General features: G+C 46.0%; 1 protein-coding gene across 3 annotated transcripts in view; it reads left to right on the top strand.

The window, feature by feature from the left end:
• LOC106562059 (piezo-type mechanosensitive ion channel component 1) overlaps positions 1–14,841 on the top strand; it is a 76,211-nt gene that overhangs the window by 42,223 nt on the left and 19,147 nt on the right. For all 3 annotated transcript variants that reach the window (XM_045689069.1, XM_045689067.1, XM_045689068.1), the window contains exons 4-16: positions 595–637; positions 944–1,100; positions 9,501–9,690; positions 10,319–10,532; positions 11,402–11,576; positions 11,669–11,773; positions 11,899–12,075; positions 12,281–12,541; positions 12,941–13,046; positions 13,333–13,514; positions 13,791–13,939; positions 14,232–14,390; positions 14,607–14,713. In XM_045689069.1, the coding sequence (XP_045545025.1) occupies positions 595–637; positions 944–1,100; positions 9,501–9,690; positions 10,319–10,532; positions 11,402–11,576; positions 11,669–11,773; positions 11,899–12,075; positions 12,281–12,541; positions 12,941–13,046; positions 13,333–13,514; positions 13,791–13,939; positions 14,232–14,390; positions 14,607–14,713 (2,025 nt within the window). The remainder of the gene's footprint in view (positions 1–594; positions 638–943; positions 1,101–9,500; positions 9,691–10,318; positions 10,533–11,401; positions 11,577–11,668; positions 11,774–11,898; positions 12,076–12,280; positions 12,542–12,940; positions 13,047–13,332; positions 13,515–13,790; positions 13,940–14,231; positions 14,391–14,606; positions 14,714–14,841) is intronic.

Below are 14,841 nucleotides of genomic sequence, written 5' to 3'. Positions count from 1 at the left end.
GCAGTCACTAGGCCCTCCTTGGAATGAGTTTGACACCCCTGACTTAGTCGAAAGAAACTCCATGAAATCATAGCCTCCACCTCTGATTTATTTTGACACGTTAAGTCCAGCTCTCTTCATGCTCAGTCTACTGCTCTGTCATTAGCCACCAGCGTGGAATGCTAGAAGGGATGCTTGTGAATGCTCCATGCTTACTACCGTCCGACTGTAGAATATGTGGATTTTGTTTTGTGGTCTGTACTTATTTTGGCCAGCCCAAATAAATATGTCCTGAAGGAGCTTTAATAACTAAAGCAGTATTCTTTGATGTCATATTATTTGCTTCTCTGGACCATGTGAGTTAGTCCACCATGCTGACTCCAGCTTCAGTCTGCCCATGCCTGGGCTTCTCACAAACCCATTCACGGTGGCTTACTCCCTGAGATACTGGGGGCTCATGGGAACATCTATGGTAGCTGTAACTGTACGCTATGTTGTAGTTTTTCTGTAGAGTCTTTGCCTTGTATGACACTTCCCGCCCCTAAACGACACTCCGTGGCAGAGACAGAGTGGCCTGGGGAGAGCTGGTAGTCCTAACACTCTCTGTCTTTACAGGTAGTTTGTGGGAGACGCTATCGAGGCATGTCGGTGTATCCAGGTATGTGAGGAATGTTTGGAAACAGCACATTGGGTCTGTGTATCTTGTCACTGAGGATCATTCCTCCCTGACCTGTGTGTGGAGATCATCTACTGTTATCTGCGGAATTCAACCAATGTTCACTCTTCCATCTCTTTTTGTTCTTTCTGTTTGTTCTTTGATCTTATGACTCACTGGTTGTGGTACATGCTATCGTTTATGTACCCTCTTTACTATCTTTGCGTAAATGTGTGAGAATGTACACATTGTAGTTCCTCGTTAGGTCTTTGATGACCTTTGACCCCTGCATGTGGCTCTTTCTTCTAGGCTGCCCCTGGATGACCCGTGGGGTGTGGTGCGTCTGCTGACCCCTGACCTGGGGGTGTTTGTGATCTCCCTGGTTACCCTGGTGGTGTGTAACCGGCTGGTCAAGAAGAGAGATGACTTCACTTTCCAGTCCGTAGCCTCAGACTCCACACAGGGGGTGAGTGGTTATCTACTCTATAGACACAGACTGGGCCTCACCGCTATGCTGCTATTAATATGGGTCATATGTGGGACATGCACACACACACACACATTTCTCATGCAAGTGCTAGGTAAAATACCCCAGAAACACTTATATTCAGTGCTAAATTTCTCTCCGTTTTGGAATGATTTGTTCCGGCACCTATTTGGCCAGATCTGGTATCTTTCATGTCATGAAAAATAATTGTCACTTTTTGCAATGTAAAAATTTAATTAGAATAAAAGCTATCAAAGTTAATTCGAGTTGCTTATTTGTTCATTCTCCTGCGCCCACAAAAAAATGTGAAAAAGTAGATTAAGAGTTGATTTGGGTTGGGCCGGGCCGGGTTTATGGTTTGCGCAACACTGTAACCTATGTTTGAGACCAACACGTGGCCGTGGCTGTGTGAGAAGAGCACCAGTATCTCTCACATAACTAGAATGAGATTCACTTTCCATAATCCCTCTCTGCTCTGATAGGCATGAACCTGCAACTGTCATCTCTCCAGCGTTGCACTTCATCATGTATTTCCTTATAGAATCATAGCTGCAGGAAGGGTTCTGGAGGAGCTGTAGCACCCCTGATGAATTTAAATACATTTGCCAAAGTTATAGAGTTACTGATGTCTGTTCAGAAATAAGTGAAATAATTCAGAATAGCAGAACTACACCATGAGAAGGCCTATCATTTAGACACAGAGGATCAATAGCTTCTTAAAAAAATAGCCTAGCTGTGGTTTGTAGCCCAATAGCTTAACAAGGAATAGCCCACAGTCGGGAACGCGCGACAAATATGTCAGTGAAAAAACAGCATGCAGATTAAACAGGCCTTTTGCAATATTTCAAATACAATCGAGGGAAACTACAGGTTGGAAAGCAAATTTATTTCTCCTGCTGAAAAGAGAAGACTGTAGGCTACCAAAACGTTTGATCAACTTCCAAATATTCTTTTACAAAACAGAAAAGAGGCTTTTGGCACGACTGCATCAGCCATCACCAGCGAGTGAGTTGCGCATAATTGGGTGAGTCAGTGAAACTGGAAAGCATTTTAAGGGCTATAATTTCCTCCTCGATCTGTCTCCACACCTAGGCCTAGGCTATTGATGGATTCAAGACAAGGTCGTTTTTATTTATCTCAGTTTGTCAGTTTCAAAGTAGCCTGCCATTTAGATAATTTGTGCAGTATTAAAAAAAGATTCTGGCAAAGTCTCCAGTCATGTAAAATGACTTAGAATTGCATGAAATGCGTTTATACAAGTCCCCCAAAAATGTCCCATGTGTGCAACTTCTGTAAGTGCATCTACTCTACTGCTCTATGCCACTACGCAAATGCGATGATACGCATGCAACGCTTTATTATAAATGTGATTTTTTTCATACGTTCGGGTATGTCGTCACACCCCTCTCGCGCTCACTTTTTTGGTCTGGCACCTCCCGGTTGACAAATTAAGCACTCCTTATATGGTAATACTCCGAGCCATATATAGAGTAGTGGTAATGGTCTTGCGCTGCGAATCAGTGAGTCACAAATAATAGGCAGTGTCCCTGGCTTCCACCACTCAGGAAATGGAAGTGGTTGAGTCATTGCTGCATGGGCTGCTATATATAATGGAACTTTAGAACGGTACATTCTAATGGAACGTTATGGCACCCAATGTCTTGTCTCATTAAAGAGGAGGGTTATGGCTGAGGTCAGTGCTGGAATGAATGTCTGAGCTGGGCTGGCCATGTCCGCCTCACCCACTCGCTTGCCTCAAGCCCTTCCTCACTGTTCATATTAACTTCATATTTTGTGCACAACCGTTTCTTAAATTAAAGAATTCTTTAGTAACAAACATATTTCTGCATAATTACTTCGCTTTAAGCATATTCCAAAATTGCAGATTATATAGGACATCACATTCAGAATATTCACAGCAGACGCACAATGGTATGCTGATAGCACTGTTGTGCAATCACTGCTGGTAAGAGAGATTATTATTCTCTGTATCTTGTGGTGAAACAGTGTTGTGGTATGCTACAGTAGTTTAGTGTTACTGCTCTCTGGTGTGTTGGTGTTTGTTGTGGTGTTACTGGGGCAGGGAGAGAGACACAGGGAGGTAATGGGGAGGTTCCCTCAGACCTGGTGCTGGTGACAGTGGTAGCTATTGTTCCACCAGCTGAGCTGGTTTCCTGCTCTGCTCCACAGTGTGGGAGGCTAGCCCATCCTCAGCCTGCCTGGGAAAGAGAGGTGCTCCCCAGACGTAATGCTGCCTCCAATCCATGGGCCTATCTCTCACACACACACACACTCACACACACACACACACACACACACACACACACACACACACACACACACTGAGGTTTCACCAGCCAGTCTATTAGTGGAAGCTTTTCTCCTCCATTTTCATTGTCCCCGACAGTCTCGGCTGCTCTTCACTCTCCAGACTACGTTCTACTTTCGATCCCGTTTTTTTTCTCTCCCTCTTTTCGTTCTTTCTGTTGCCTTGTGCCATCCGAACACGCTCCCTGTACAGCTGCCCAGAGCAACAGTTTTCTACTCCTGTCGTCGCCAGGGCAACCATCCAAACAAACACAACCTGCCCCAGTCTGTGTCAGATTGATCAATGATCAAACACAACCAAACTGCTGTTGAGCCTCTTGTCTCAATTGAATATCTCCAATTGGCAACAAACAAAACAAATCAACAGTTTGTCTTCAGGTTTTGTTCTTCATTGGGAGAACAGTCTGTTCTCCTGTTTTTCCTCTCTCTGTTAAATCTGTATATCAGTCAGAATGTTTCTGCATGCTGTGTTCTTTGCTTCAGAAGTGCTGTGATGATTGAGGGAGCACTTTGAAGATTGATTGCCATGTGTTGACTGGGTGACAGGGGTTGCCCCTCTGCTCCGCTCAGGCAATACGTCATTCAGACAGATGACCACTAGGGCTGAGCCCTGCCATTGGGTGCACTGCAGTTCTCCCTGACTGTGCAGTACACTCAACACCATTTGAGCTGCGCTCTCTTCTCCCACTTTCAGACCTGCACACACATCAAAAACAACGTTCTCACAACATCTCGGTGATGTTGCTGTAACGTTCCGACCGCAACGTTCTGCGTCTGTTCCTGTGTTTGGGAATGAGCGGGCTGCCTCCAGCCAGAGAGGCTGAGACAATGGTCTTTGATGTGGCCGGGACTCAGGGACTGGCTGTGAAGCCTGGTGGTGTTCAGCTGGGGAAACGGGAGACTGTGTTTGTGAAGTGGGCCGGTTTAGGCACATCCTTTAACACATACAGTATACCTCACCCCACCCTCTCATCATACTGCATTCACTCTCCCTCTGGCTCCCATGGTTTCACTCAGAACTACATCTAAGGGAGGACAGGGGAGGCAGCTGTGGTTTGTCAGTAACATAAACGTTCCTGTCTTATTTTGTAGAGGAGGATTAGTCTTCATGGAAACCCCAAGCATACTCCATGTGCAGCTCCAGAAACAGAATCACATTTGGTTGTGCACGTGGCACGACCCTGTCCCATTAGGGAGATGGAGAGAGAGAGAGATAGGTATGGGAGTGCCGGCGGCAGGAGAGTGATGTTGATGATGATCTCTTGGGAGGAATCCTAGATGAAGGAATGTTCTGGGTGCTTGACCATTCTGCCTCCTAGCAATACTTCTCCCAGACAATCACAAGTCCTCATTAGAAGGTTAGAGAGGCGTCTGAAAGAAGGGAAAAGTTAGTGAGAGGCAAGCATCTGTCTAGAGAGATACTTCTGGTCATAGGATGAGATAGGAAAAACGGTATTAATGAAACATGAGGGAGAGTGGGGAGAGAGAGAGGCCTACTTTCCTTGTCTGTCTTTTTACCATTCTACCACTGAGCAGTCAGCAGCACACAGACCAACCCGAACGCTCTAGGTTAAACAGAAGACTACAGGGACTCCAGGTAGTTGGAATCCCACACACACACAGACACACACACCACACACTCTGCCTCTTATACAGTATTCCATCATCGAGAATAATGTTGCTGATGCTTAAGATAATGCATTTTTGTTAATGGAAAGTTGTAGATAGCTATCTAGTGTACTATCTATAACCTTAAACGGTTCTTCAGCTGTCCCCATAGGAGAACCCTTAGTAGAACCCATTTGGGTTCCATGTAAAACCCTTTCCAAAAATGGTTCTACCTGAAACCAAAAATGGTTCTCCTATGGGTACAGCCGAATAACCCTTTTTGCTAAGAGTGTATGGGAACACTGGGTAACTGGTAGTTGAGATGTGTTTTGGTACAGGTGTTTGTCAGGAAGTTTCCCCTTTCCTCTATTCCACACATCAATAGTTATCTTCCTCTTGCCAGACTCAAACAGATACATAAAACAGCATTATAAACTCTCCACTACTGCCTGTTATTCTATTCGGGAATGTAACGGAGTGAGACTCTCATGCCAGCGAAGTTAACCAGTGAGAACTTTAGATGGCAGCATTTAATGAAACCAAACACAACAAACCAGCCCAGAGTCTAAGGGGGATAATTAAAAATCGTATTAGGACTTTACATTTAATTCATTCGGAGAAAGAAAGAAAATCAGGTTATGAAGCATTTGTTTTTATATATATATATATATATATATATATACTACCGGTCCAAAGTTTTAGAACACCTACTCATTGAAGGGTTTTTCTTTATTTTGACTATTTTCTACATTGTAGAATAATAGTGAAGACATCAAAACTATGAAATAACACATATGGAATCATGTAGTAACCAAAAAAGTGTTCAACAAACCAAAATATATTTTATATTTGAGATTCTTCAAACAGCCACCCTTTGCCTTGATGCCCAGCTTTGCACACTCTTGGCATTCTCTCATCCAGCTTCACCTGGAATGCTTTTCCAACAGTCTTGAAGGAGTTCCCACATATGCTGAGCACTTGTTGGCTTCTTTTCCTTCACTATGTAGTCCGACTCCTCCCAAACCATCTCAATTTGGTTGAGGTCGGAGGATTGCAGAGGCCAGGTCATCTGATGCAGCACTCCATCACTCTCCTTCTTGGTCAAGTAGCCCTTACACAGCCTGGAGGTGTGTTGGGTCATTGTTTTGTTGAAAAACAAATTATAGTCCCACTAAGTCCAAACCAGATGGGATGGTGTATCGCTGCAGAATGCTGTGGTAGCCATACTGGTTAAGTGTGCCTTGAATTCTAAATAAATCACTGACAGTGTCATCAGAAAAGCACCCCCACACCATAACACCTTCTCCTCCATGCTTTACGGTGGTAAATATACATGCAGAGATCATCCGTTCACCCACACCGCGTCTCACAAAGACACGGCGGTTGGAACCAAAAATCTCCAATTTGGACTCCAGACCAAAGGACAAATTTCCACCAGTCTAATGTCCTTTGTCGTGTTTCTTGGCCCAAGCAAGTCTCTTCTTCTTATTGGTGTCCTTTAGTAGTGGTTTCTTTGCAGCAATTCGACCATGAAGGCCTAATTCACACAGTCTCTTGATGTTGAGATGTGTCTGTTACTTGAACTCTGAAGCATTTATTTGGGCTGCAATTTCTGAGGCTGGTAACTCTAATGAACTTATCCTCTGCAGCAGAGGTAACTCTGGGTCTTCCTTTCCTGTGGCAGTCCTCATGAGAGCCAGTTTCATCATAGCGCTTGATGGTTTTTGCGACTGCACTTGTAGAAACTTTCAAAGTTCTTGACTGACCTTCATGTCTTAAAGTAATGATGGACTGTCGTTTCTCTTTGCTTATTTGAGCTTGTCTTGCCATAATATGGACTTGGTCTTTTACCAAATAGGGCTGTCTTCTGTATACATCCCCTACCTTGTCGCAACACAACTGAATGGCTCAAACAAATTAAGAAAGAAAGAAATTCTACAAATTAACATTTAAGAAGGCACACCTGTTAATTGTAATGCATTCCAGGTGACTACATCATGAAGCTGGTTGCCAAGAGTGTGCAAAGCTGTCATCAAGGCAAAGGGTGGCTATTTGAAGAATCTCAAATATAAAATATATTTTGATTTGTTTAACACTTTTTTGGTTACTACATGATTCCATATGTGTTATTTCATAGTTTTGATGTCTTCACTATTATTCTACAATGTAGAAAATAGTAAAAATAAAGAAAAACCCTTGAATGAGTAGGTGTTCTAAAACTTTTGTCCGTTATTGTATTTTCTTTGTGTCTTTAAACATTTTTGTAGCCCTTTTTCTCCTCAATTTCATGGTACCCAATTGGTAGTTAAAGTCCTTTCGCATCGCTGCAACTCCCGTCCGTCGAGCATCCTCTGAAACACAACCCAGCCAAGCCGCACTGCTTCTTGACACAACGCCGGCTTAACCCGGAAGCCAGCCACACCAATGTGTCGGAGGAAACACTGTACACCTGACAACCTTGGCAGCGTGCATTGTGCCTGGCCCGCCACAGGAGTCGCTAGTGCACGATGGGACAGACCAAACCCTCCTCTAACCCGGACAACGCTGGGCCAATGGCCGGCTGCGACAGAGCCTGGACTCGAACCAGGTTCACTAGTATCACAGCTAGCACAGAATCTTATGGAGCAGATAGATACCATGTTTGAGACTCTTCCCTCTGGTTGGTTGGTTAGTTGGTTAGTTGGTTGGTTGGTGGGTTTTTGTATTGCATCTGTTCATGACCCTCATGATAATCAATGTCACACATGTACTTAGAGTACAGTACAAACACAAATACACTCTTACACATCAAGGTTAGGAGCAGTGGACAGACAGGATGCCAGGCCCAGTGTATTTACGAGGGGAAGCACAGTGGAATTAGTTATATGCGCAACAGGACGTGACTACCCAGGCCAAGGGATAACCAGGGTGACAATGTGGCAACAGATGCCACCTGTTGGTGGCACATTAATGTGACGTGACAGATGAGATGCTGGGTATATTTGTGAAGCTATAAGTTATAAAACCCTATCACAGTTGTTAGCCCACCCAGGCCCGGTGTTGTGTTATCCCCCTGCGGCTGGGGTGCTGAGCAGGGAGGGATTTGAATGATACTGTGACCTCAGTATCATGTGACTAATGTCCCAGTTACATCTGGCCCTCTGACACGATCCTGTCAGTGATGCAAATACATTTACCACATCCTTCACAGTGCCAGAGGGAAATGACTGCTATGAGTGCTGCAGCACCCTTCGGGCGTGCTCTTAGCAGTTTGTGGAATGAACTATGAATGCACCCCCAAACACACAAACGCGGCCCCCCCGCTCGTTCTCTCACGTTGGTACAGTGTGCCAACCTGACACCTGTGATTGACAGGTGGTTTCCTCCACACCCCATCAGATCTTGGTCCCTCCTGATAACCTGGGGTTAGAGTGACAGGATGGCCACTCTGTTGTGCTCAGGGCTGTGTCGTCTCGTTTGTGTACTCATCCTCTCAGTGGGAACATTCTCCGTCATGGTAGCAGCCGCCGGGCCAGGCCAAGATGCCTCCGGCCCGCTACTGAGAAAAGTGACAAGCACTGCCAAAAAGAAGAAAAGACAGACAGTACCATGAGTCACCATGGTAACAACACAGAACCTGGTAAACAGTCTCACTGGTTAGTTTTATAAGACTTCTCATGACTTCACCTGATTTCTACAGAATCGTCACAAAGGTCACGTCATCGTTGTGCTTTTGAGTGGTTTGCTTGGCAGGTCTCTACATAAAACGATATGTTGTAAAATTGAAAACACTTTTATTGAGTATTGCACCATAAAAGCATAACATTGTTATGCCTGGACAGGCATATTACATTTGTAACTGAGCTCTAAGTTGAGAGCATGTTTTATCTCAGATCCTATGCGCTCCCTATGTTATCATTTCTGTAATTCGTGTTTATTATCTTATCCGTGGTGCCAGTTTCTGTGAAAGTCTTTTTCCCTAAGCTGGAACAGACACTGTATGCTTTCCCTGGCCACTCTGAGACCCTAGTGTGTACAGGATTGTAATGAACATAGTGCCCCAGTCAGAAAGTGATCTCAATGAGTGTGTAATGTGCCATGTCAGTTTTACCTTTTACAATGTTGACCTACTGTATGTACGTAACTGGAGATGACAAGAATAGTATTGCATATCCATGTCTGGTGGTTATGCTTTGTGCCAGGTTCTTGTCATGGAAGTTAAGTGCTCTTGATAACGGGATACAGATAGCATTGGATCTGAGATTTACCGCACTGTTGACATTACACTTTATTGAAGTATTTGTTCTCTTACGCTTTATTGTTCAATTGCTGCTGGCCTTGTGCTATAGGGCTCCCTTGTAAAAGAGACCATGGTCTCAGTGGGACTCTCTGCCTAAATAAAGGTTAAATTAAAATAATTATGAATATCTGTTTACTTTTGGCTCATGCTTTGGTTCTTTCCAGACCGAGGATGAGTCAGAGACAAAGGAGGAGGAAGAGGAGGGAGATGAGGAAGGCATGTCGTCTCCCAGTGACCCCGTGGTTTCTGCAGCAACTCGTGCCAAGCAGCTGGCGGCCCGGCTCCGAGCCACAGCCCAGAAGGTCCTGAGGGACCTGGGCCGGGTCCTGGCCATCACCCTGCTGGCCCTGGCTGGTGAGAACTGGAGGGAGGAGAGGGTAGAGTGGAGTCAAGGCAATAACCCCTGTATTACTGCTTAATTATAAAAGGAAATTAATATACTGGTAATAGATTTATATGTGAAATAAATGTTTAATAATTTTTCTTTAAACGAATCACTATTTTGTTCTATAAAACGGAGGCATTAAAGCAGGGATAGGCAACTTTGATGGAGGTGGGGGCCACAAAAAAATCTGAACTCCTCATGACGGTCCGCAGTTGTAGAGAAAATATTTTTTTTGTTTGAGTTAATTTCATGCAATTCTACCCATTTTGCCATGGTGCGGAAAAGAAAATTAGCTGTTTTCAGCTAGTTTCCTGCAATTCTACACATTTTCACATAGGGTGGAGAGAAATGTTTGCAGTTTTTAATATGATATCTGAGTGAGACTGACTAACAAAATCAATTTTTATTTTGGTGGGAAATTTATCCGAGGGCTTTCAAAAGGGGGGCAGCCCAATGGCCGGCAGTTACCCATCCCTGCATTAAAGTATGGGGAACTGCTTTAAGATATCCATGTATGGTTTGTTGTATATGAGAGACGACGTGCAGTATTGTTGTATTGTGTTGATAAAGTCCCTCACCTGTATCTATGTTCCCCAGGCATCACGTTACCCTCGGCCTTCTCTGCAATCTACTTCCTGCTTTTCATCGGCGTGTGCACGTGGTGGGCCTGCCACTTTCCCATCAGCCACCTAGGCTTCAACGTGCTGTGTGTGATGGTGGGCTTTTTCACGGCGGGCCACCTGGTGTGTCTCTACCTGTACCAGTGCCCCATTGCCCAGGGCATCTTCCCCCCTGCCAGCCTGTGGGCCAGGTCAGTGCCCCACTCCACCTCTACCCAAATAAGTCATTCTATTCCCTTTTAGTCATTGTATTTCATGTCTCTAGTACCTACTCAGCTTTACTTCTCACAGGGACTGGCAGCAGCCATAGCGATGCTCCTGGTTGGCACACTAGCTCAAGATTGTGATTCAAACATATTGATTCAGAAGTGATTTGTACGCAATGACTCCTTGGCTCACAAGTTTCTGATAACCTTAAACATATCATCTTTTTGGGGTTGTGTGATCTTGTTGAGACAGTTGCAGACTGCACTCTTACCTAACAGCAGATGAATGGAAATGAGACAGTTCTCAGTTTTGTGTGATAGTTCTAAGTATCAATGGAGGGAAGGAGGGGGAAGAAGAGGAATGGAGTGAAATGAGAGGGGAGGAGTGGAGGAAGAGTGTGAAAGCTATGTGAGGAAATACTGGCAAGTAGTTTTTGGAATATTACCAAATGGGGTGGGTGTGATGAAGCCGTCCTGTAGCATTCTATCTCGGTGCCTCGGGATTTTGGCATAGGATGCTTAAGAGAGATAAAGGGGGAGAGATATGTACTGCTGTTATCAAGGCCTCCCAGGTGGAAACACCTGTGATCTTTCTTTCTATCTCTCCTTCTCTATCTTCACCGCTCTACCTCTGGCTCTCAGCCACGCTCAGCCATCAACATTAGAAGTCAGTTCCAGCCCACGAATCTACCCTGACATTTCCCCTGCCTTGAAACTATAATCAATGGGTGTCACGGCAGGGTGAACCCAGGGCGTTAAAGTTTGATGACGTTTCACAGAGAACCATGTTTCCTCAACTCAACTCCATATACAGGCTTCTGTTACATTCCTTCTCCCTTCTTCTCAACCCCCAGACTGTTTGGCCTCAAGGATATCATCAAACCTGGCAACTGCTCCGCCTCCTATGACCTCATCCTTAACACGGAGCATGATTGGCCGGTGTACGTCAACCCCGGGATCCTGCTTCTCCTGTACATCACCGTGGCGACGGTCCTGAAGATCAGCAGCCACCATGGATCGGCTGACAAGGTACCGACATCAGCACTCCGAGGCATGAAACATACCTGTCTGTCTTGATTGACATGTGCTGCTTACTGAATCAGTACTTGCTTATATGACAGGGTGAGGAGGGGGCCCAGCTAGTCAAAGGAACAGAGGCTGGAGGAGGAGAGGTGGAACTGAAGCCCTGGTCCGCTCAGAGACGACCCAGCCAGGGGGACACTGAGGTGGGCATGAGATACCTGATAGCACCCCTGCCCTGCTCCATGCAGTCCAATGTACTACTGTCCACCATTCTCTGACTGTGCGTTGGTGTTGCTGTTTATAAAGGTGTGTTGTGTATGTGTTCCAGAACACTCTTCAGTCTATAGAGAGTACAGTAGACGGCATCACCAATGGCTCCAGTCATCAGGACTTAGGCCCAGGGCTCAGCAGCGCCCCTGATGGACAGCACGGGGACCACCCTCTGCACCTGCTGGGTAGAGTGGTCATGCAGCAGAGCTACGTGTGTGCTCTCATCGCCATGATGGTAACACTGGAATCTTATTCACATTCTAAATGTATCCTCTCTATGAGCCCTATGGGTATATTAGGCTATGTTCCAATATCCACACTAGAATACCACTAAGAATGCATGGGATATTGGAACCAAGCCTTAGTTCTGTGACCGCAGTTCTCAGTGAGCGTATGTCATGTCTTACCTGAACTCCATCTCCCATGATGCCCCTCTGCAGGTGTGGAGCATCACCTACCACAGCTGGCTGACGTTCGTGCTGCTGCTGTGGGCGTGTCTGATCTGGATGCTGCGTGCGAGGCGCCACTTCGCCACGCTGTGCTCTCCCTTCATCCTGCTCTACGGCCTGGCCCTCTGCTTCCTGCAGTACGTCTGGGCCATGGACCTGCAGCCGGAGCTGCCCCGCACCGTGGGCACCATGAGCCTCAGGCAGCTGGGTCTGGACCGAGCCCAGTACCCCTGCCTCCGCCTGGGGGCCATGGTGAGGAGAGAGGGGGTAGGGGCGGAGGGGCGGAGGCTCTGGGAAACGTCAATGAATGCAGCCTGTTAAGTGCCTACAGGAAATTGATAGTGCAGTAGTCTGTATTCTGAAGACTCAAGTGCTGTAGTAAACATGTCCACAAGGTATCATTTAGTGCGTACCTGAAAAGTTCAACCACTCAACAAATATTTTATGTGTAAAACATGTCTGTCACATATGCTGAATAGGCTATTGAACAGTATATGCTCCTGCACTTTCTTAAAGGTGTAGAACCACTTAAAAGTGCGGTCCTGCAGTCAATCTCCCAAACAGTGTCAAGACTGTACTCCAATGGTGGCTCATTTCACATCTCTCTTCTCCGCTCCTCTCTCCCTCTGTCTGTTTTGTTGATCCTGTCAGCTGCTGTACACGCTGACATTCTGGCTGCTCCTGCGCCAGTCAGTGAAGGACAACTTCAGCAGGAAGAAGGGCAGGTCTGCCCCTCTACAGGAGGTCACCACTGGAGGTGAGAGGGTACACTTCCGATTCACACTCTCTCTAAAAAATGAAGTACTTCACGAAAGTTGTGAAGTTCCCAGGTGTGTGCTTTAGTATGGTCTGGCCCAGTAACATTCTCTCCCACTATCTACATTTTACATGTTAGTCATTTAGCAGACGCTCTCATCCAGAGCGACCTTACAGTAGTGAGCGCATCAATTTTGGTACTGACTGCGAGTCATGTGCGCCATGCAGTATGGCAGTGTCTTCAGTTTGGTTAGTAACAAGGTGCTCTTCTCCCTTTGGGTCCACAGAGGGGAGCGGGCAGAACGAGTCGGTTCTGAAGGTTGTGGGCAGACTGGTGATGAGCTGCTATGCCAAGTACTGGATCTACGTGTGTGGAGGCATGTTCATCATGGTCAGCTTCGCGGGCAAGCTGGTGGGCTACAAGATCATCTACATGCTGCTCTTCCTGCTTTGCCTCTGTCTCTACCAGGTATGTAGGCGCCATCAGTCCAGGGGGTTACACTCTGAAGTCCTTTTAAACTATGACCCCCATCATCAACTCCTTGTGATTTCCATATTACAATACTACTTTATTGGTCCGACTGCTACTTCGTACGTGTGTTTCCTGCTTCTGCTGTCAACCCTCCACACACAAACAAACATGAGAGTAACTCAGGGTCAGCTTCAGTGCAGCACACAACAAAGGAATATTGTTGTTGTTGTGGTCCACCCCCACCGTGACTGTAACTGTTACCTATATCGTCAGGTGTACTACTCTCTGTGGAGGAGGCTGCTCAAGGTTTTCTGGTGGCTGGTGGTGGCCTACACCATGCTGGTCCTTATCACCATCTATACCTTCCAGTTTGAGGACTTCCCTGCCTACTGGAAGAACTTCACCGGCTTCACTGAAGAGCAGTACGTTTCCCCCACCTCACTGTGTGGTCAAGACTAATACACACTTTCTTATTAGGGTTGTCATTATGTTTGATGATGAAGTGGCCTTTTATAACATCAATCTGGGTTCATAGATGTGGTTTTTCCTGATAAATCAGGAATTCCTAATTATCATCAATTTCCGCACCAATATCCAGTTTTTCCCGATTTTCTATGTTGTCCTGATCACTCCCATCTGGGTTTGAGGTGTACAATGAGTATAGTAGAAACCTCTGGAAATTGAAGCGAGTCCTGCTGCTCCGTCTCCCTGCAGGCTGGCTGACATCGGCTTGGAGACCTTTAAGCTGACCGAGTTGTTCACCAGCATCCTGATCCCAGGCTTCTTCCTGCTGGCCTGCATCCTGCAGCTGCACTACTTCCACAAACCCTTCATGAGGATCACAGACCTGGACCACGTCACGCCCATACACAGGTACGCTCCTCTCAGGCTCCTCCCATACAGTATGACTCACTGCCAGACAGAGGATGATAGAGAATATGCTCCTCAACTGCCCACGTAATAGAGTCCATAGTAAATGAGAGTTCAGTCGTGTGCTGTCCATCTCATTTAACATCACTGCCAGACAGAGCCGTTGTCCACCTCTGCAGAAACAGTATCCTATATGATGACATTATTTTGATCCCACAGGAAGAGGAACAGGCACAGACCAGAGGTCCGCCGCTGTGATGATGGGGCTGTGTTTGAGGAGGAGTACCTGGTGACGGATCTGAGGGATGATGAATCGGAGGATGATGGTGAGCACAGATGTTGTTGAGCTTCATGCAGTCTCCGGTAACCCTTTTTATACATTGGATTTGTATAGTGCTTTTCTAGGACCCAAAGACCGCTTACAATTGTACAAACAAAAACAGTACAAGGCTCG

This window comes from Salmo salar, chromosome ssa11, assembly GCF_905237065.1.
Source record: "Salmo salar chromosome ssa11, Ssal_v3.1, whole genome shotgun sequence".
NCBI classification, from domain to species: domain Eukaryota; kingdom Metazoa; phylum Chordata; class Actinopteri; order Salmoniformes; family Salmonidae; genus Salmo; species Salmo salar.
This window is presented reverse-complemented; position numbering and strand designations above follow the sequence as displayed.